This window comes from Podarcis erhardii (genome assembly GCF_964252035.2).
Source record: "Podarcis erhardii genome assembly, chromosome: 4".
NCBI lineage: Eukaryota > Metazoa > Chordata > Lepidosauria > Squamata > Lacertidae > Podarcis > Podarcis erhardii.
Genome location: NC_138508.1, coordinates 177,576 through 197,189, shown reverse-complemented (window position 1 = coordinate 197,189; position 19,614 = coordinate 177,576). Strand labels below are relative to the sequence as shown.

The window sequence follows — 19,614 nt, the reverse complement described above, 5'->3', positions numbered from 1 at the left end:
AGCTAAGGACTCCTGCTTAAAATCCTTCAGTGAAGGAGAGGCCCGTCCCCTGCCCAGGTCTTCTGTTCCACTGTCCAAGGGCTCTTCCTCTCAGCTGCTGGGACCCTAAGAAAGTTGGGAGCAGCCCCCGCCCCCCCCCCCCGGGCCAAGACGGTCCTCACTCTGGCAAGCCAGGAGTGTGGTTTTTGCTCTGACTCTGCCCTGTGCCTGAGATTGTGCTGCCCTTGCAGGAGCCACGGGGAAGTGTTGGCCGGGCTCAGAATCCAGGAGAGACTGAGCTGCCTAACAGACGGAGCCCAGGAAGCCCTGCAGGAGCTGGCCGGTATGGACACAGGGCTGAGTGAGGGGTTCAAGGGGGCAGCCTGCAAGAGCCAAGGCCTTGAAGGCCCCCTCCGAAACACGGCTGGCACTTCTGCCTCTGCAGGGACCATGCTCTACGGGGGCCACATCCTGGACAGCGGTGATGCCCAAGTGGTGCAGAGCCTGTGCCAGGCCTGCCTGGCTCCTGCCTCCCCCCTGCAGCCAGCCTCCAGCCTCCAGCAGCTCGTGGCCACAGTCGTCGGCTGCCCGAACCCAGGTGAGAGAAGATGGGAAGAGCCGGCTGGGTCAGGCCCAGCATCCTGTTCCCACTGCTTGCGGGAAACACGCAAGCGGGACTCAAGCACAAGAGCAACACCCTCCCCGCCTGCTTCCTCCAGCTGTGGGTGGCCATTGTGGGGCCCTTCATGAATTGGGAAGAGCCTGTCGGTGGGGGCGCTGGGTGCTCTGCTGATCCCCCTCCCTTTCCTTGCACCCTGTAGGGAACACGGATGAGGAGGCGGCCGCCGCCACCCAGGCCGGCATCGAGCAGCTGCCCAGCCCCATGGAGCCTGCCGGGATCAGCCTGTGCAGTGCGCTGCAGCAGCGGATGCTGGCGGAGCGGAGCCAGGCCTTGCTGGTGGCCTTGCAGGCCTCCCAGGGCCTGTGGCAGCCCCGCCGGGCCCCCTGCCGCCCGCACACAGGGGCCCTGGAGCAGCTGCTGCAGGACGGGATCCGGCTGGTGCAGGAGCTGCAGGAGCAGCTGAGCGAGTGCGGCTGGGAGGTGGGCTGGAAGGGGTGCCCCCCGCAAGGGCAGGCCCGCCCCCGGCCACGCCCCCTGCAGCGCTTCCTGCTGGAGGAGGCAGGCATCCTCCTGGCCCTGCTGAAGCAGGTGGGCCGCGACCTGTGCTGCGCCCAGGAGTGCCTGCAGGGGGAGCCCTGCTCCTCCCGCCGCTGCAGCACCATCCTCTACCACCTGAAGCAGGGCCGCCTGCCCAGCCCCTGGCTGCCCTACGCCCTCACCGGCCCCCAGCCCCCCCTGGCCTGGCTGCAGACACTCAAGCAGCGGACCCAGCTCCTGTGCAGCTACCTGGGCTCTGTCAGCGGGCCGCTCGTGGCCCACTACCAGCTGGCTGCCTTCCACCAGCCCCGCCGCCTCCTCCTGGCCGTGCTGCAAGAGAGGGCTCGCGTGGAGAGGCAGGAGCTGCACCGCTACCAGCTGCACCAGCAGGTAGGGAGGGAGGGGAGGGCGGGCACGGGGGTGGGCACAGCGGCAGGCCCCGCAGCCCCGGTCCCTGAGCGCCCCCTTTCCCCCTCCCTCTTGCCTTCCTTTGGCAGGTCCTTCCCAGTGGGCCGCCCCCCACCAGCGCCCCCGAGAAAGGCATCTATCTGAGCGGGCTGGAGCTGCGCCATGCCTTCTGGAAGGCCCACAGTGGGCTGCTGCAGGAGAGCCGCACGGCCGAGCCCTGCCCGCTGCCCACCATCTGGATCCAGGCCGCCCGTCTGACCTGGGACATGGCCTCCGCTGGCACCACCCCCAAGCTCCCAGCCAGCAAGTTCCTGTGCCCTGTCTACCTGGGGGTCCCCGAGGTCCCTGTGGCGCTGGGCAGCCAGCACGTCATCCTGCACCTGAGCCTGCCTTCCAAGATGGCCCCTGAGCTGTGCCTCCAGCAGCGTGTCCACGCCGTCAGCCTCCTGCGCTGGGAGGGGGACAGCAGCAGGGGGCAAAGGCAGCGCCCTGCCCCCGCCCCAGGACAGCCCCCTCCCCCCTCCCGGGCTTAACCCACATGACACAGAGAAAGCTATGTACAGAAATAAAGTGATATATTATTAGTGTGTACAAAAAGCAGACTTGGGTGCTCTGCCGCTCTGCCAGCCGCCCAGGGCCCTGCAGCCAAGCTATAAATAAGGTGCACGGCCAGGCACCACTCACTCACGCCTGGGGGGATGCCCGTCCCGCAGGCCCCCCCTGCCAGTCCAGCCCTCCTCATTTCAGGTCCACGTCAAAATCCAAAACAAGCAGCTTGGTCTCCTCGGTCCCGTTGCGGCTCCCCACGGCACACACCAGCTTTGTGTTGGAGGCCCGGATGCGCCAGACCACCCCCCCACTGCCGCCACTCTCCAGCGCCACCAGGTTGCGCACAAACTCGCCCGTCTTGAGGTCCCACAGCTTGACGGTGCCGTCGTCTGAGCTGGTCACCACAAACTTGGAGCTGAACTGGAGGCAGGTGACGGCACTCTGGTGCTTGCTGGGACCTGCAGAAGGGGGGCAAAGAAGGTGAGAAGCAGCCATCAGCTGCCATGCCCAGCCGCCTCTGCCCAGAGGGAGAACAGCCCTCCCCCCCCCCGGACTTTGTGCGGGCCAATGGGGAGTCTCAGGTTCCTGCAGCCCAGCCAGCTGCCCGCAGCACCCACCTTGCAGGGTCTGAAGACACTGGCCCGTCTTGATGTCCCAGATCTTGACCGTGGAGTCGGCGTTGCCAGAGACCAGGATGTTGTCGCGCAGCTCCATGCCGCTGGTCAGGGACTGGTGCCCCATCAATGTGTGCAGGCAGTTGCCGCTCTCGGCGTCCCACACGCGGATCGAGGTGTCCAGGGAGCCGCTCACAATGTGGGTCCCGTCAAACTGCACAAGAGGGGGTGGGAGGAGTGAGGGGCTGTGCGACTCAGGGGGTGGGGAGGGAAGGGGTCGGGGTCCCTCACCTGCAGGGAGTAGACGCGATTGGTGTGGCCTTGCAAGGTGTGGATGCAGCTCTCCGTCTCGGGGTCCCAGACCTTGACCGTGTAGTCGTAGGCGCCACTCACCACCTTGTGCCCGTCGTACTGGACACAGCGGACGGCGGCCACGTGGCCCATCAGCACGTGCAGGCACTGCCCTGTCTCGATGTCCCAGAGGCGGAGGGTGGCATCCCGGGACCCACTCACCACCCTGTTGAGGGAGGAGAGACAAGCCGCTTGAGTCCCAGGCAGGAGGGGCAGGAGGGGTCCCGGGAGCGGCCTTGCCCCCCCCCCCAACCTACCTGCTGCCGTGGAGGTGCATGCAGCGCACAGTGGAGGTGTGCCCGTAGAGGGTGTACACGCACTCGCCCGTGTCCGCGTTCCACACCTTGAGGGTGCGGTCTGTTGAGCCGCTGATGACGATGTTGTCCCTCATCTGGGAAGACCAGACACCCCCCGTGTGCCCCACCAGGGTCTGAACGCACTGCGGCGGGAGGAGGAGGAGGAGGAGGAAGATGCTCAGAGCCAGGAAGGTGGAGCCACAGCCACCCCCGCCCACAGCACCATTTCCCAGACTCACCTCCCCGGTGACAGCCGACCACACCTTGAGCGTGTTGTCATCTGAGCCGCTCACAATGCGGTTGCCACAAAACTGGAGGCAGGTGATGACATGGTCATCGTGGCCCTTCAGAACCTGGTCCAGGGAGAGAATTAGCAGGCCAGCCAGCATCACCCTGCACCCCCTTTCTGCGGTTGAGGGAAGGGGCGGCTTCCTCCCCAAGCCCAGTGGCCTTGAGTTCTCCAAGGCTTGAGACCAGGCCCAGCGTTCAGGAGCTGGATCTTCTTTGCCAGAAGTCAAAGGTGCTTGCCTGGTCCACCTAGCTCAGCAGCAGCAGCAGCAGCAGCAGCAGCAGCAGCAGCAGCAGCAGCAGCAGCAGCAGCTCTCAAGAGTATGGGGCACATGTCTGTCCCAGCCCACCACTGAGCCCTGGCCCCTGCCTGGTATTGGGCTGCTCTTCCTGCAGAGCCTGCTCTTTGGTCCCCATCGTGCAGCCACCCCGGAGATCCCAGAGTAGTGTCTTAGCCCATGACGAGGTGCGTAAACCCCACACCACGTCACCCCAATGGTGGGGGTCAAGGGAGGTCCCCTACCTTGGGGGGGCGGGCATCCCCGCCACGCCAGTTCATGTCGATTCGGTGCTGGCGCAGGAAGGCCAGTTTCCAGGGGCTGTACATGAAGCCTGGGCTGAGCAGCCGGCGCTTGCGCAGACTCAGGGGCTCCTCGATACCTGCAGGAGGCAGAAGTGACTGTGACAGGGAGGAGGCCCATGGGCAGCCGGGAAGCAACACCGGGCAGGAGCTGAGCCTCACCTGCATCGCGGCACTTCTCCCGCCACAACAGGTTGTCCTCGGCCAAAATCCGCCAGTAGCGACAGGTCTGCGCCGCCCGGAGCAGGTCCCGCGGCTCCAGGAACGAGAGCACATAGAGCGCCAACTGCAAAAGGGACAAGATTTCCTCCCGTGAAAGGCCTCCCTGGGTGCAAATGGCAAGCCAGGCATGGAGAGCACGGGGCTGGGCGGGGCAGCTTCGCACGTCCACCACACAGCCGAACATCTGAAGCAGCCGTCCAATGCTCCTCCAAGAAGAGAGCTGGATCAGAGCCTGTGGTCCACACCCTCCTCCCACACAGCAGCTGTCAGGGCCACGGTGGCCCCGCAATCCCAAACTGCTTCACAGCCCACAAGGCCTCTCCTGCCTTTCCAATCCAGCACAGAGTCTGCGGCTGAGCTCCCTGTCCTGACCATCTGGGCCAATCTCTTGCCCTCCAAGCATCCTCCTGCCATTTCTTATTGTCCTCCTTGCCACTCCGGTCTGATTTGGCTTTCTTTGGATGTGTTAGAGACACAACTTTTGCTCTAAAAATGGTAGCCTGCACCTCAGAAGGGGAGTTCTGCTTTGGACTGGAGAGGCAGGGAGAGAGCGTCCGTTACATTAGCTCATGTATGCGGACGTTCAAGCGAGCTAAATCCATTGACCGCTGTCTCTTCTCCCCCTTGACATCTTTGACAGCCTCCCCTTAATGTTTGTATATTTAAAAATTAAGAAAAAAGAGCTTTTGACTGAAAGTGCTCAGCTCATCTGCCATTTATGACAACACCATTTAAAACCATTTAACAATCACTTTCAAAAAACCAAGATTTTGTACTCTGCATCTGTTTACATTTTAAAGCCTAATTTGAGCATAAAGCCCAACTTTTGCCTTAGCACCCAGAAATCTTTTGGATCCCAGAGGCCTGATTTCCCTGCCCAATTACCACACCCCCACTTCCTCCTCTTCTCCATCACTTTCTGCTGCACATTGAGCAGCTGCCTTGGAGAGACAAGGCCTGGGACACCCGCCCCTTGCTCCTGGCCAGGCTCTCTCCTACCCTCCCTCTCGGGGGCTGATTTGCTCTTCCTCCCTCTTGCAACGCCCGCTGCTGCTGCTGCTGCTGCTCCTTCTCCTCTTTGGCAGGAACTGAACTCTGGCTCTTAGCTTCTCACCAGGCCTTCAGGTTCTCCGATAACTTTGATTCTTGCCGTTAAAAGTTTTCCAAGGCCTTGTAATCAAATCAAATAGCTCCTTCTCTGATGTGTCTCATCTCCTGCTAAAGCAACTGGCTCTACTCAATTTTCCTGCTGGTGCCACATTTGCACTTCAGATAAAGTTCTCTTCTTCCGGTTTCTCTCTGTTACTTCATCCTAGCGTTTCTGTGAGTTTTCATGCTCACTTTAAAAATGTGTAGCTGGTATGAATAGTTCTGACTCTTATTTGTTTTAGACACAGGTAGGTAGCCGTGTTGGTCTGACGCAGTCGGGAATTTTTTTTAAAAAAAATGTCCAATACCGCCTTATAGACCAACTAAGTTTGTTCTGGTATAAACTTTTGTGTGCATGCACACTTCTTCACTTCTTTTACAACTACCTATCGTGTCCCCTTGTCCCCCCTCTTGACTGTGGCTCAGATTCTGATCTCCTGACCTGTTGCTCAAGGCTTTCTAACAACACCCTGCAGGCTCATTCTCCCACCAAGACCTTCAGCCAACAACTCCCCCCTCTCCCCCCTCGGCTGCCCTGCATTCTTCCTCTGAGGTCCCCCACCCACAGGATACTCACCTCTTTGGGCAGCAGTGATATGAAATCGCGCTGGAATTGGGGCTCGATCACTTGCATCATGTGCTTGATCTGAGGAGGCTCACAGCGGTCAATGAGCTCATCCAGAGCCAGCAGCTTCTCTGGGCCGCTCCAGCGCTGGCGGGAGAAAGGAGTAAGGGGAGATCAAGCGCAAAACCCAGGATTGCAGCCCGTCTCTGCGCCAGAACCAAGGCCACAAAGCAGCCCATAAAAGCAATCAAAGCAAAAGCTTTGTAGTTTTCTAAAGGTTGAAACACCACCAATGCATCAGCTCACTTTTAAGATCAAATCCCTAAAACAAAATAGGAAATGAGAAACACACCACAGCACAACATCTGCCAAATGCCTGGCTTGTGGAAAAAGGCCTTTGCTGAATGTCGGAAGGTCAGCGGCAAGCCAGCCAGAAAGCGCAGCCCTGCTCTGCCTCCAGCCCGGGGCCTCATGCACCTCACACCCCGACACAGGTGCCTCTGCCTGCCGCTCACCTGGAAAGTGCGCAGCCAGTCCTGCAGCTCAGGGGGTGGTGTCATTGGGGGGACATGCCGGCAGCGCGCCTGGCCTGCCTTGGCGTTCCGCAAATCCCCAAAGGTGGCCGTGGGGCTAGCGACACACGGGCCCAGCACTCTGGAGAGGAAGCAAGTATGTCAGGAGAATGCCATGGCCAGGGGCCCAAGTCAAGAGTCCTGCTGGAGACAGACCCCCCTGTCTCCCCTGGCACCTTGCAGGAGCTCCCAAGCGCCACCCGCCACCTCCTCACCTGCCCCTCTCGGAGCCCTTGCACAGCTTCTTGCCAGGTGACTGAGCTCTGCCATCCGGGCCGCTCTCTGACTTGCGCTTCATCTGCAATGCAAAGAGATGGGGCGGAATGGAGTCACACGGATCCAGGAAACCCTTCAGCTCCGCAAAGGCTATGCAATGCAAAGGCTATGATACACAAAGGGTACGCAATGCACGCAGCACCCCCTCCTGATGCACAGCGCCGCATCAGGTCAAGTGGGGCACCCTTCTTGCTGCCTCCACCGCACAGCAGCCATGCCAGGGCCCCCATGCCTCCTGCCTCCCCAAAAGACTGGAAGGTTCAACATTTTCTCTCAGAACACAGATCTACAAACTGTGCTTTGGGACAACAGCCTTGTAAGGACAGGAAGTGGGGAATAGAGATGCAGCACGCAGCCGGCAGCCCTCTCCCCACCTGACGGCTTTTGCCTTTCATCCTTGGAGCCTTGATGGCCAGAACACACCCGAGAATCACAAGAGCTTGCTGGATGAGGCCAACGGCCCATCAAGTAAAGGTAAAGGACCCCAGTTTAAGTCCAGTCAAAGGTGACGATGGGGTGCTGTGCTCATCTCGCTTCACCCTGAGGGTGCCGGTGTTTGTCCGCAGAGTTTTTCCAGGTCATGTGGCCAGCAGGACTAAACCGCTTCTGGCGCAACGGAACACAGTGACAGAAATCAGAGCGCACGGAAATGCCATTTACCCTCCTGTCACAGCAGTACCAATTTATGTACTTGCACTGGCATGCTCTCAAACTGCTAGGTTGGCAGAATCTGGGACAAAGCAACAGGAGCGCATCCCATTGTGCACATTCAAAAAGGGATGTGAATGGGAGTGAGGTCTAAACCACACTGACCCTCTTGGGCTTGCTGATCAGAAGGCCCATCCAGTCCAGCCCTCTGTCCCCACAGTGGCCAACCAGATGCCCGTTATGGAAACCCCCAGGCACAATCAGTGCCCAAGAACAACACTCCCCCCACCCCTGGTCACCTGTCCAGCATCTGGTTTCAGAGGCATCGCTGCCTCCTACTGTGCAGGGCAGAGCATGCTTAGCCATGGTGGCTAGTTGCCCCCAACAGCCCCTCCTCCATGAATTGCAGACTTAAAATCTGCACAGGAAAATGTGCTCCGACTTCAAAAATTCCTCCAGTGAGGAGGGAAAAAAAGATACAATGAAGACGGCATTAAATGTAAGTGCTCCCACCCACCCACTTGTTTTGGTCAGCACAGTCCCTTGGCGGCACCCCCGAGAAACGCTCAGCACAAGCATTGATGCCACAGACATCACCCTCCCTTCACCCTCCCTTCCTGCCAGCCTCCCTGGGCCAAAGAGAAGACCAAGCCGAACACTTGCACAGCCCCCTGGCATGGACACTCTCAGCTGCTGCTGCTGCTGCTGCACCCCCGAGCCCCAGTCCTTTCTCTGGGCTCCTTTCCCCAGGCGGCTTCAGAAGAGGAGAAGCGTCTGCTGGGTCTCCTGCTCTGCCGGGGTCTCTCCCCCCGCAGCCCCTTCTTCACCTTGGGCCGCGTGTGCCGGATGAGGCCGCCGCCCTCCGTCCGCTCCAGGTAGTCGATCCAGCGCTCGTCCACCGTGTAGTAGAAGTAGACGTCGCTGCCGCCGCCGCCGCCGCTCTCCTCGCCCTCGCTGCTGCTGCTGCTGCTGCTGCTGCCGCCGCCGCCGCCGCCGCCGGTCTCATCCTCGGAGTCGGGAGCCCCCGGCGGGCAGGAGCTGCCCGGCTCCTCCTCCGGCTCCGCCTGGGCCGCCAAGCAGGCCGGCGCCCAACTCTCCCGCTGCCCGGGCCGCGGCGGCGAGCGACCCGCCTCCTCCTCCGGAGCCTGGGAGGGGAAGCGGGCCGCGGGGCTCAGCGAGCCTCGGCTTCCTTCCGCCCGCCCCCCGCCCGCCCAGGTCGCCGCCCAGCCCGCCTCGGGCGCGGGAGCCGAGGAGGAGGAGGAGGAGGAGGACGCCGGGGCGGGCTCCGGCGGCGGCGGCGAGCAGGTCACCCGCTGGCTGTTCAGCTCCAGGATCCGCGCCGTGATCCCCTTGACGCGCAGCAGGTCGTCCAGGGAGGCGAAGCCCTTCAGCTCCTGGGGGGGGGAGGGGGAGAGGGGCGCCGCCGTCACGCACCGAGAGGAGAGGAGAGGAGAGGAGAGGAGCCCCCGCGGGGCCCGGGGTCGGGGAGGGGGGGGGAGGGAGGGAAGGGAGCGGGCCCCTCGGACGCCGGGGTCCCTCACCTCCCTCTTGCGCACGATGCCCCGGGCCCGGCGGCGCCCGATGCCGACCAGCGCCCGCTCCAGCTCCGCCACGCAGGCCCGGTTGATGTCCAGCTTGCCCCCGCCGCCGCCGGGGCCCGGCCCGCCCGCCGATCCCGACATCGCTGCTGCTGCTGCTGCCGCCGCCGCCCGGACTCGGCCGGACTGCGCTTGCGCCGGCCACGCGCCGCCGCCGCCGCCCCTCCCTCAACTACAGCCCCCAGCAGGCATTGCGAGACGAGACGAGACACTTCCGCTTCGAGAGAAAAGCGCTTTATTCGGACGAAGCCCCGCCCCCCGTGGCGTCACCGCCGCTTGTAGAGGCAGGGGCGGAGCGCCAGGCCCGGAAGAGCCCCTTCGCCCCGCCCCTTCCGCTTCGCCGCTTCCGCCTTTCGCAGCTCGAAGGTGAAGAAGTGGCTGCCCGTCACGTCCTGCAAGGAGAGGAGAGGGAAGGCCATGCGGAGGCGCGCGCGGGCCGGAAGGGGGCCTCGCGCGGCCCCAGGGAGGGAGGGAGGGACGCCCCCGCCCCCCCCCGCCCGCGGAGACCTACCTTGCGGAGGAGCCGGAAGCCGAGCCGGGCCAGCGCCGCCACGAAGGCCCGCACGTCCGGGAAGCGGCTGGCCACCTCGGCCACCAGGAGGGTCCCCCTGGGAGGGAGGGAGGGAGACGGAGGGAGGGAGGGAGGTCAGCCAGCAATGGGCAGGCGGGGGGGGGGGGCAGAAAGGACTAACGGGGATGCCGAGGGAATCCTCCAGCAGGCGGGAACCCCCCCCCCGGTGTGTGTCAGGAGGGCACCTCCAGAAGGCTTGGCCGGGCCCTCCAAAGAGAGGGGCCCCAAATACTATAGGTCATCCTTTCCCCCTAAGCAGTCCAAGGAATGCCTGCTTATTTTATTATTGCATTTCACGTCAGGAAACCTCCGAGGATGCCGAGGAAGCAGCCCCTTCCCACCTTCGGAAATTTAAAATGTCTGTTTTACAGTATTTCATGTCCTGTAACCCACCCAGAGTGGCTGGGGAAACCCAGCCAGGTGGGCAGGATACAAGCAATAAAATTATTATTATTATTACTATTATTACTATTATTATTCACAATGGTCCAGAGCTGCTGCCTCTGATCCTGTGGCCGACATGTAGCCACTGACAGCCTTCCTTCTCTCTCCAGGGCTTCAGACCCAGGGGTCCTTCTCTGAGCTCTGCCTGGAGCTGCCATGGGTGGGTGTGAGTGGGTGAACCCAAGACTTCTGCCTGGGAAGTCTCCACTCCCACCAAAGCTCTTCCTGACCAGAGGGTCACATCCTTCTCCTCGCGACTTGTTTTCAAAGGCAATTGATGCTGAGGACTGATTTTAAAGGATGCAAGCAAACTTTAGATCGGGGGGGGCTTCATGCATATTTTCGGGACTGTTTTGATACTGAAATAGAAAATACATGAATAGTGGTATTTTCAATATTCAAGTTAGTTATGCTGAAATTTTGCTACTAAAGAGATTTAGCTAATTCACTGCCTCAAGGCTCTTTGCAACCATCATTAATTCATTGTCTAAATATTAATAAATGTATATTGACATAATCCTTTATTTTAGTAATATCTTTTGTTTAAGCTGTTATTTCAGTTTTCTGTACAACGCTTAAAAATATTCTAACTATATCTCTATTATTATATTATTAATATTTTAATATTTCTGACTAGGAAACCCAGTCAGATGGGCAGGGTATTATTTTTATTATTAAGCAGTATAGGTATTAAATATCATCATCCCCATATGACAGCCATAGGTTTTGACTGAGCTGGCAGTGCCCTGATCAGCCATTTCACGTGTCCCCCTCACTGCCACAGCCCCTCCCATGTCAGTGAGCCCAGGACCCCACAATTACCCAACTCGTAGCACACGGTTGGCCTCTTCTAAGATCTCCTGCAGGTTAGTGCCCATCAGTGCCAGGCAGAACACAGCCACGTCAACAGATGCATCATCCAGGGGGACCTATACAGAAGGAGCAAAAAGAGGGAGGCGCAATCAGAAAACCATGTGTGTGAGGTAGTCATAGAATCATGGAGCTGGGAGGGACACCCAAGGGCCATCTGTCCAAGCTCTGCTTAAAAGCCTCCAGTGAAGCAAAGCCCACCTGCATGGATGCTCACCACACAGCTGGCAGGTGCTGTGAGGAGGCCCTCCCCGCAACGTACCTGGGCCATGTCGCAGACAATGACTCGGGGGTCCAGAGCCACCAGGTCAAAACAGTGCACTTTGTTCCGCACGCTGCGTGCCAGCACGCAGTCCCCGCAACCGAAATCTGCCACCACGAGTGATGCTGGTCTGTGGGGGGAGGGGCAAAGTTAGACCGTGCACCCATCCTGTCAAACACTTTTATACGTTAACTATGACATTGCAACATGCGCAAATGTTTGCTTAACCAGCACATGTTGAAGGGGGGGAGCTGGCCAATCCCCCCCCCCCATCCTTACCTCTGGCGCAGGTAGCGCACAAAGCGCTGCACAGGGTTTTCAGGCCACTGGGCCACCTGCCGGGCAAAGCCCCGGTGATACACCGCCAAGGCCTCAGGGTCATCCTGGAAGAGCTGGACTGCCTGCTGGCTGGAGGATGTGTAGAGCTGCTGGTTGATGAAGCGGAAGCGCGCTGACTCCAGCCGCTCCTCCATGCGCAGCCGCAGGGATGCTGCCCTTTCGCTGAGAAGTTCCTGGCCTGCTGGATCTTCCTGGCTGCTGGGGGGCTCCTCTGCTGCTGCAGGGACTGCAGGGGGCTCCTCTGCTGCTGCAGAGGCCACAGGGGGCTCCTCAAGGCCCAGCCCTGCCTTGAACCTGTTCTGGCGACGCTTGTTCTTCTGGCGGTTCTTCCACTGTCTCCTGGTCAGCCGCTGCCTTGGCTCCTCCTCTGGGTCCTTTGCCCCAGGGCTCCTCTGCTTGCTGCTGGGCTCAGGGTCTCCGCCTCCAGCTGCTTTGTCTGGACAGGGCAAGGACAGAGGTGCTCAGCCCTGGGCTCCATCGCCCCCCCCCCACGCCCCAGATGATCTCTCTAGTCCAGGGCTCTGTGCACTGACAGCTGGTGGGGTTCCAGGCAGAGGGACCAGCCCCACCCCACCTGGAGAGGCCCCCAGGGACTGAGATGCAGGGAATGCTTCATAAGATTATAAGAATCTAGTCCAACCTCATAGCCTTACAGTGGACAACCCTGATGGGAAATCCACAAGCAGAACCTCAGCAAAGGAGCATGGCCGTCGAGAGTCCCGCGAGAAGGCAGCTTGCCGAGCCCTCCTGCAGATCTACAACCCGGCCGAACCCCCCCCCCCCGACCCGCCTTTGCACCCCGGGCAATTCTCTCGGCCTCCGGCCACAGCCTAGCGGCCTCACCTGCTCGGGGCGCCGGCTCCTCCTTCCGGGCCGGGAGGCGGCGCGGCTGCGGCGGCTGCGGCGGCTGCGGCTGCGGAGCTCCGGGGGGCGACCCCGCCGGCGGCGGCCCCTTCCTCGGGCGCTTCCTCTCCGGCGGCTGCTCGGCCTCCGAGTCCGACGCGCTGCTGCCTCGGCCGGAGGAGGGCGGGGAAGGCGGGCGCGGCGCCGCCGAGCTCTGCAGGCGGCGCAGGGTGGCCCGGAGGCGCCGGCGCGCGGCGGGGCTGGGCGGGGCGGGGCGGCCCCCGGAGGGACTCGCCTCGGCCCGCGGGCCCGCCAGCTCCAGCTCCGCCGCCTCGCCGCCCCACGGAGCCTCCGCGAACATCCTCCCCGCAGCAGCAGCAGCCCAGGCGCTCACGCTGGCGGAAGTTCCGGGTCTCCGGGCTGCAGGCTAGAGAGACCACCTCGCCGCCAGAGCGGCACGCGGGCTCCCCCTGCCGCCCGGAGGCCGCCGGAGGAAGGGGCGCGCCCCCCCCCCCCGGGAGGGCGACGGCGGAGAGAGACCCCCGTGCCCGGGGCGCGGCGGGGCGGGCGGGCGGGGGGAGCGGAGCCCAGGGGCCTGCCTGGGACGGAGGCGGGGCGCCCGGGCCCCCCGCCTTGCAGCGCCGCCTGGTGGCGCCCGTGGCCGCTGCCGCGGAGCCTCTGCGGCCGGGCGGGCGGGCGGGGCGGGAGCGGCGGGGCCGTCGGAGGGGAGCGGAGGCCGGGAGGGGGCGGTCTCCGGCGGGAGCCGCCCGAGGGAGCGGCGGGGAGGAGCCGAGCCGACGGGACGCGCCACACACGGAGCCGCCGCCGCCGCGATCGGGCACGGTAAAGGGGACGGCGAGACGGGGATCGCCCGGGGTCGGGGTGGGGCAGCCCGGCCGCTCGCCTCGCAGCAGCCCCGGCCACGCCCGTCCGTCGCTGCCCTTGCCCGACGGGGCCCGGGAGGGCGGCGGCTTCCTTCTCGGGGCGGCCGCTCCCGCTCTCTTGCCCCGGGACCCTGGGGGGCTCAGCTGTCGGGCGGCGCCGCATCCCGCCCTGCCCCGGTCCGAAGAAGCGGCTCTCCCGGCCGGGCGCTGCGGCTCTGCTGCGGCAGGGCGGTGTCGGGGGGCTCCTGCCCGGACCTAGAGCCCAGAATCTCGGCCCCAGAGCAGGACGTCGGGGCGGCTGCCTATCGCCCTCTTGGACTGCTCGGGACCGTGACTCGGGGCGGGTGGGGTGCAGCTGCCCGGGACGCCCGAGCAGCGGGGGCCAGCCGGGTTGCGGGGCGAGGGGGCTCCTCGCGGCTCCGACCGCTGGCTGACCCTCCCCGCCCTCCTTTGGCAGGAGGGACCATGGACGACATCTTCACCCAGTGCCGGGAGGGCAACGCCGTGGCCGTGCGCCTCTGGCTGGACAACACAGAGAACGACCTCAACCAGGGGTGAGTGGGGAGCGGGAGGGAGCAGCCCCAGACCCCCTGTGCGCCCCCAAGCCGCCTTCGTCCTGCATTTCGTCCCCTTGGCTGGAAGGGACAGGAAATGACCGCAGCTCCGAAACACGCCGGCAGGAATTCTGGTGCCGGAGCTGGGGGGGGGGGGGCAGCCTGGATGGCAGAGCAGGTGGCGGGAGTCCAGAAGCACCAGCCCAGCCCTGAGGGGAGGAGGGCAGTGAGGGAGGCTGCCCAGATTCCCCCCTCATTTCAGCCTTGCTGTGGAGGAGCCCTGGGGTGGGGGGTGTGGTGAAGTGTGAGGGCTGGCTGCCCATCAAAGGAAGAAGCCCTTTGCCCAAGGAGCCAGCCTCCTTCCCTGGGGGCAGGCAGCTTGAATCTGGGGGCGGTGCAACGACCCCCAAATCCCTCTAGGGAGTTAAGAGTCAGGCAAATGGGTGGCTTCATTTTCCTCTGGTCCTGAACTTGTTCCTAGTCCTCTGAAGCAGCTACTGCCACCCCCCCTACCCCCCGAAGTCTGGTCCCCAAGGCTTGAAGGGATTTAGGGGAGGCAGGAAGGATGGGTGGGGTCTGTGATGCCGGCCAGGATCCCCTTCTGATCTGTTCTACGCTTCTTCCTTGGGGCTTTTTAAGTTGAGGTTGGGCAGCCATCTGTCAAGAATGCTTTAGCTGAGATTCCTGCCTTGCAGGGGCCGGACCAGGCGACCCTTCGATTTCCGGGCCAGTGGTTGCTTTTCCCCCCTGGGATGCTCCCATCTGCTTGGCCCCCTCGCTGTTGTCCCGGCTGGGGCCTGGGGCTGCCCCGTCTTCCTGGCTCAGATCTCCTTTTAAGGCCTGGTCTTCCTCTTCTCCTGCGTTTGGCTCAGGAAGAGTGAGCTGAGGGAGGGAGGAGGGATTCCTGTGCTCCCAGAATCTCCCAGGCTGCTCCTGCCTCTGGCGCTCCCAGCCTTGACCAGGTGCCCCGGGACCCCTGGAGCTCTGCCCCCTGGCCAGGCTGGCCCCTCTCCCGCCCTGGGCACTGAGCAGGCCCCTCTCCCTCCCTGCAGCGATGACCACGGCTTCAGTCCCCTGCACTGGGCCTGCCGCGAAGGCCGCTCCAGCGTGGTTGACATGCTGGTCATGCGAGGGGCGCGCATCAACGTCATGAACCGGGGGGACGACACCCCGCTGCACCTGGCCGCCAGCCACGGCCACCGGGACATTGTCCAGAAGGTAGGGGGGACCCCACAGGGAGGGGGCTGCCCAAGGCTCCCGGTCGGTCCCCACTCCCTGCTTCCCCACATCCTCCTCTGGGTCTTAGGGCGCCCCCTGCAGGGAGAGGGAAGAGGGTGGCCGTCTGGCGCATCTCCCTCCCGGGGTGGGGGTGGGTGAATTTCACTTTGTGGGGGTCTTTTGGAGTGGGATTTCCTTCCCCAGCTCACCCTCTGTCTTCTTGCCCTGCTCAGCTGATCCAGTTCAAGGCCGACATCAACGCAGTGAACGAGCACGGGAACACCCCCCTCCACTACGCCTGCTTTTGGGCCCAGGAGCAGGTGGCTGAGGTGAGGGCTGCTTTGGCAGAGGCACCTGGGGCTGATGTGTCTCTTCCTGCCGCGGTGGCAACATTCGTGCTCTGTTCAAGCAAAGTCATATACCCCAATTCACACAATTTAAAACTAAATGAAAGCCCCCTAATAGGAGGGGAGCGGTGACCTGTGGGGAGTGGGGCTGGTGGAAGACCTGGTGCCCTGTGGGGAGTGGGGCTGGGCAAGAAGGGCTTCCGTGGGAAGACACTCATTCGCCCCGCTTCTCACCCTCCCCATCCTTCAGGACCTGGTGGCCAGCGGGGCTCTGGTCAGCATCTGCAACAAATATGGGGAGACACCCCTGGACAAGGCCAAGGCGCCCCTGCGGGACTCCCTGAAAGGTGAGCGCGGCTCCTGCCCTCCCTACTCAGCGGCTGCCTTCAGCTACTTCCCCCCTTTGTTTTGGGTCAGACTACATTTGTTAATTTGTTCAGAGCGTTTGTACACACTTCTTCAGCCAAGATATCTCCCCGAGTGCATTATGTGCAATCCACGACCTGGCTTCTTCTCCAGCCTGCCTGATCTCTGCCTCCTGGCCGCCCTTCTTCTGCCTCTGATTCTGGATCCCGGCTGACTAAACCCTGTTACCTCTCCCCACACCTCCTCTTCCCAGTCTCCTGCCTCTGACCACTCCCCACGGTCTCAGCCCCAACCCCCGGAGGGCTCTGAGCCTTCTTCCCTTGGGCTTCCCCTGCTGGTTCCTGCCACCCTTCCTCTGCATCCCCTCCTGCTTCCTGGCGCTATGGGGGGGGCCTTCCCACCCCCTTTCCACCTGCGCAACATCCCTGTTTTCTCTCCCCACCCCCTCCAGAGCGAGCAGAGAAGTTGGGCCAGAGCCTCACGCGCATCCCCTTCAAGGACACCTTCTGGAAGGGCACAACACGGACGAGACCTCGTAAGAGCCTGCAGGAAGGGGGAGACCTGGGAGCCGGGGGGGGGCAGAGGGGAGAAGGGGACTCTCCTTGCCCAGTGGGTTGGGCGGTGGGGGGTTCCTTCTGCAGGCTGCGCCTGGCTGATGGTCTCCTCTTTTAGGCAACGGGACTTTGAACAAGCTGGCTGGCATCGACTTCCGGCAGCTGACCCTGGGACACAAGCTCAACGAGAACCAGTCTGGAGAGGTGGGGGCCGCTCCTTTCCCCTTCTCCCCCCCCCCGTCTCCTTCACCCCACTCCCCTCTGACCTTCCGCCTTCTCCACAGCTCTGGGAAGGGCGCTGGCAGGGAAACGGCATCGTCATCAAAGTGCTCAAGCCCCGAGACTGGACGACCCGCAAGAGCCGCGATTTCAATGAAGAGTACCCCAAGCTCAGGTGGGTGGGTGGGTGGGGGGTCCCGTGGGGATCGTCAGAAGCTGCCCTTGGCACCCCCAGCCCCTGCCTGCCCATGTGAGCGCAGGCGGTGGGTGGCTGGGCTGCTTCCTCCACTCGCCTCCTTTCCCCTCGCAGGATCTTCTCCCACCCCAACGTGCTGCCGGTCCTGGGCGCCTGCCAGTCTCCTCCTGCTCCGCACCCCATCACCCTCACCCACTGGATGCCCTACGGCTCCCTCTACAACGTGCTCCACGAAGGCACCAGTGAGTTTCGCTTCCCATACCTCACCCTGCTTCCAGGGGCACCCCAGGGGCCTTGCTGGGGACGTGGGAAGGGATCCCAGGGATCTAGCCCACCCCCGGGCAACGCAGGAATCATTTGCTCTCTCTGTAGCTCTCGGGAGGGAGCAGAGTGCTTTCTGGCTGCCTTTACGTCTTTCCAGGCCTAAAGTGCGTTGATGGCCAGAGCCAGAAAAGGTTTGGGGGCCTGAGTGGCCCCTGTCCAAGAGCCTCATGCCATTCTTGCGCTGTGGCCCCCTGGCTTGGGCAGCCTAAATCACAGGCAACCCTTGGAAGCCCTTCCCACCCTTCCAGACAGCGCTCAGGAGCAAGTGCTGACCCCAGCAGAGGCAGGTTCCCCCCCATATTTGTCCCCCCCTGCTCTCTCTCCCCCTGCAGACTTTGTGGTGGACCAGACGCAGGCCGTGAAGTTTGCTCTGGATGTGGCCCGAGGAATGGCCTTCCTGCACACCCTGGAGCCCCTCATCCCGCGCCACTATCTCAACAGCCGCAGCATCATGGTGCGTGGGGGCCCTTTCTGGGGTTCAGTGGGCTGGTGGGGTCTCTAGGAGGCTGAGCTCCCCGTTGTGTCCTCCCTCCCCCCACAGATCGATGAGGACATGACGGCCCGGATCAGCATGGCAGACGTCAAGTTCTCCTTCCAGTGCCCTGGCAGGATGTATGCGCCAGCCTGGGTGGCTCCAGAAGGTGAGTGGCACCCTGCCCTCTGCTGACATCCAAAGTCGAGCCTGCTGGATCGGGCCAAGGGGGGTGTGCCATCTGGCCGACCAGATGCCCCTAAGGGGAGCCCACCAGCAGGGTCCAAGCGCCAGAGCCAGTCTGCCCCCCCCCCCGCGACTGTGGAGGGCAGAGCAGTCACTGCACTAAGAACTGTTGCACAGATCTCCCCCCCTCCGAACTTGTCCTCTTTCCTTTCTGGCTCTTATTCTTAGTTTCATTATATTTCTTTATTGCTTATTGCAGAAGAATACCTCAAACTGAAAAGGACTCCCGGGGGGGGGGATATGTCTGTTCCTGCCTCTGACCACTTTGCCACGCTGCCGTCCTCTGGCCAGCAGCAGTTGGGGCTGGTGACACCCCTGGGCTTGCTTGGGGGGCCGAGTGCAGGCAGAGCAGCTGCCCTGCTGGGGAAGGGTCCCCCTTCAGCGCCCCCTTCCAGCCACTGCGTTTCTGCAGCCCCTCTTTGCTCCCGCAGCTCTGCAGAAGAAGGCAGAGGAGATCAACCGCCGCTCGGCCGACATGTGGAGCTTTGCCGTGCTGCTGTGGGAGCTGGTGACGCGCGAGGTGCCCTTTGCTGACCTCTCCAACATGGAGATTGGCATGAAGGTGAGGAAGGGGCAGGAGGGCAGGACCCCCACCCCCCACCCACCTTGGCAGGGTTGGGCTAGGCGACCCTTGGGGCCCCATCTGAGCTGCTTCTTCTTCCTCCTCCTCCTCCTCCTCCCAGGTCGCCCTGGAGGGGCTGCGGCCCACCATCCCCCCAGGCATCTCCCCCCACATTTGCAAGCTGATGAAGATCTGCATGAATGAGGACCCAGCCAAGCGCCCCAAATTTGACATGATCGTCCCCATCCTTGAGAAGATGCAGGAGAAGTGAGGGGAGGGGGACGTGCTCTGCAGCCACCCCCCCCGCCTGCCCACAAGTGCCTTGGGGAGGCGCTGATGACAGGAAGCGCCACTTCCTTGCTCTTGAAACAAAACGGTACAGAAGGAGCCACCGCCTTGCCCCCCTCCCCCTTCGGGGCAGCTCTATTTGGGCGGGGGGGGGGGTCCCCTGCTGCAGGCTGCCCTGGCCTTTTAAGCTCCCCCAGCAATGCTGCGCTGCCTTCCACAGTGCCTAGCACCCCGTCCCTCAGCGCACATCAGCAAGGTCGCCTCGCATTCGGAGCCCACTGCCTGCCTCTGCGCTGCACGGTTTTTATCTTTTCTATGCAGGCCCCTGTCCAAGCCAGAGGGCTCAAAATAAAGAGTTATTAAAGGAGACCGTGGTCACTGCAGCCTTTGTGGGGTGAGGGGGACACAGCCGGCTGCCCCAGCTTCCCTGGTGGGCCTCGGCTGAAGAGGACGGTTGCTCCAGCCCCTCCTGCCATTGCCGCCCTCTCACCCGGTCCATTTCCAACATACGACAATATACTGTGGGGAGGTGGGCTGTATTTGGGTTCAACTCCCCATCAGGTGCCCCACTCTGGCTGGTCTTCTGCTGCCCTCAACTGAAACCGGCCTTTTCCTTCTCAGTCTCCCAATGCCATGGCAAATATGGGCCACAACCCTCTTTCAGACACAGCTCAGAAAGGAAAGTGCAGAGCTGGGAAAAGGACAGGCAGGGGCAGCGAAAAGGCTCAGCGGGCAGCAACCTTTCTCCTGGTTTCATGCCCAACACATGTGGGTGCTTTGAGCAGGATCAGGCCACTGCTC

The 19,614-nt window shown here is 62.5% G+C and overlaps 5 protein-coding genes across 8 annotated transcripts in view; 2 read left to right on the top strand and 3 right to left on the bottom strand.

Annotated features, from left to right (window-relative positions):
• The window catches only part of DNHD1 (dynein heavy chain domain 1), a 60,588-nt gene extending 58,477 nt beyond the window's left edge, over positions 1-2,111 (top strand). For 3 of the 4 annotated variants that reach the window (XM_081859967.1, XM_081859966.1, XM_081859968.1), the window contains 4 exons: positions 231-322; positions 425-577; positions 801-1,528; positions 1,636-2,111. In XM_081859967.1, coding sequence (XP_081716093.1) covers positions 231-322; positions 425-577; positions 801-1,528; positions 1,636-2,079 — 1,417 coding nt within the window. In that variant the 3' untranslated portion in view covers positions 2,080-2,111. Of the gene's footprint in view, positions 1-230; positions 578-800; positions 1,529-1,635 lie in introns of all 4 variants that reach the window. The other variant, XM_081859965.1, reaches the window with a different exon arrangement.
• Positions 2,105-8,627, bottom strand: LOC309341117 (F-box/WD repeat-containing protein 7-like). The gene is made up of 11 exons (XM_081860600.1): positions 8,484-8,627; positions 6,948-7,030; positions 6,676-6,814; positions 6,173-6,307; positions 4,387-4,510; positions 4,168-4,304; positions 3,596-3,709; positions 3,318-3,499; positions 3,001-3,226; positions 2,713-2,923; positions 2,105-2,553 (listed from the first exon to the last, which is right to left on the bottom strand). The coding sequence occupies exons 2-11, from the start codon at positions 7,028-7,030 to the stop codon at positions 2,285-2,287; spliced, it is 1,620 nt and encodes a 539-aa protein (XP_081716726.1). The 5' UTR covers positions 8,484-8,627; the 3' UTR covers positions 2,105-2,284.
• LOC309340636 (uncharacterized protein) lies at positions 8,343-9,492 on the bottom strand (the record flags this gene model as incomplete). The annotated part of the gene is made up of 2 exons (XM_081859518.1): positions 9,198-9,492; positions 8,343-9,050 (listed from the first exon to the last, which is right to left on the bottom strand). The coding sequence occupies exons 1-2, from the start codon at positions 9,336-9,338 to the stop codon at positions 8,343-8,345; spliced, it is 849 nt and encodes a 282-aa protein (XP_081715644.1). The 5' UTR covers positions 9,339-9,492.
• Positions 9,493-9,500: 8 nt separating this feature from the next.
• Positions 9,501-12,966, bottom strand: RRP8 (ribosomal RNA processing 8). Its single transcript, XM_081860555.1, has 6 exons — positions 12,584-12,966; positions 11,681-12,176; positions 11,402-11,531; positions 11,092-11,198; positions 9,766-9,862; positions 9,501-9,646 (listed from the first exon to the last, which is right to left on the bottom strand). The coding sequence occupies exons 1-6, from the start codon at positions 12,942-12,944 to the stop codon at positions 9,521-9,523; spliced, it is 1,317 nt and encodes a 438-aa protein (XP_081716681.1). The 5' UTR covers positions 12,945-12,966; the 3' UTR covers positions 9,501-9,520.
• Positions 12,967-13,294: 328 nt separating this feature from the next.
• ILK (integrin linked kinase) lies at positions 13,295-19,180 on the top strand. The gene is made up of 13 exons (XM_081859334.1): positions 13,295-13,426; positions 13,925-14,021; positions 15,074-15,239; positions 15,473-15,568; positions 15,837-15,933; positions 16,404-16,487; positions 16,625-16,710; positions 16,791-16,900; positions 17,036-17,163; positions 17,578-17,699; positions 17,787-17,886; positions 18,395-18,525; positions 18,647-19,180. The coding sequence occupies exons 2-13, from the start codon at positions 13,933-13,935 to the stop codon at positions 18,794-18,796; spliced, it is 1,359 nt and encodes a 452-aa protein (XP_081715460.1). The 5' UTR covers positions 13,295-13,426; positions 13,925-13,932; the 3' UTR covers positions 18,797-19,180.
• Positions 19,181-19,614: the final 434 nt, after the last annotated feature.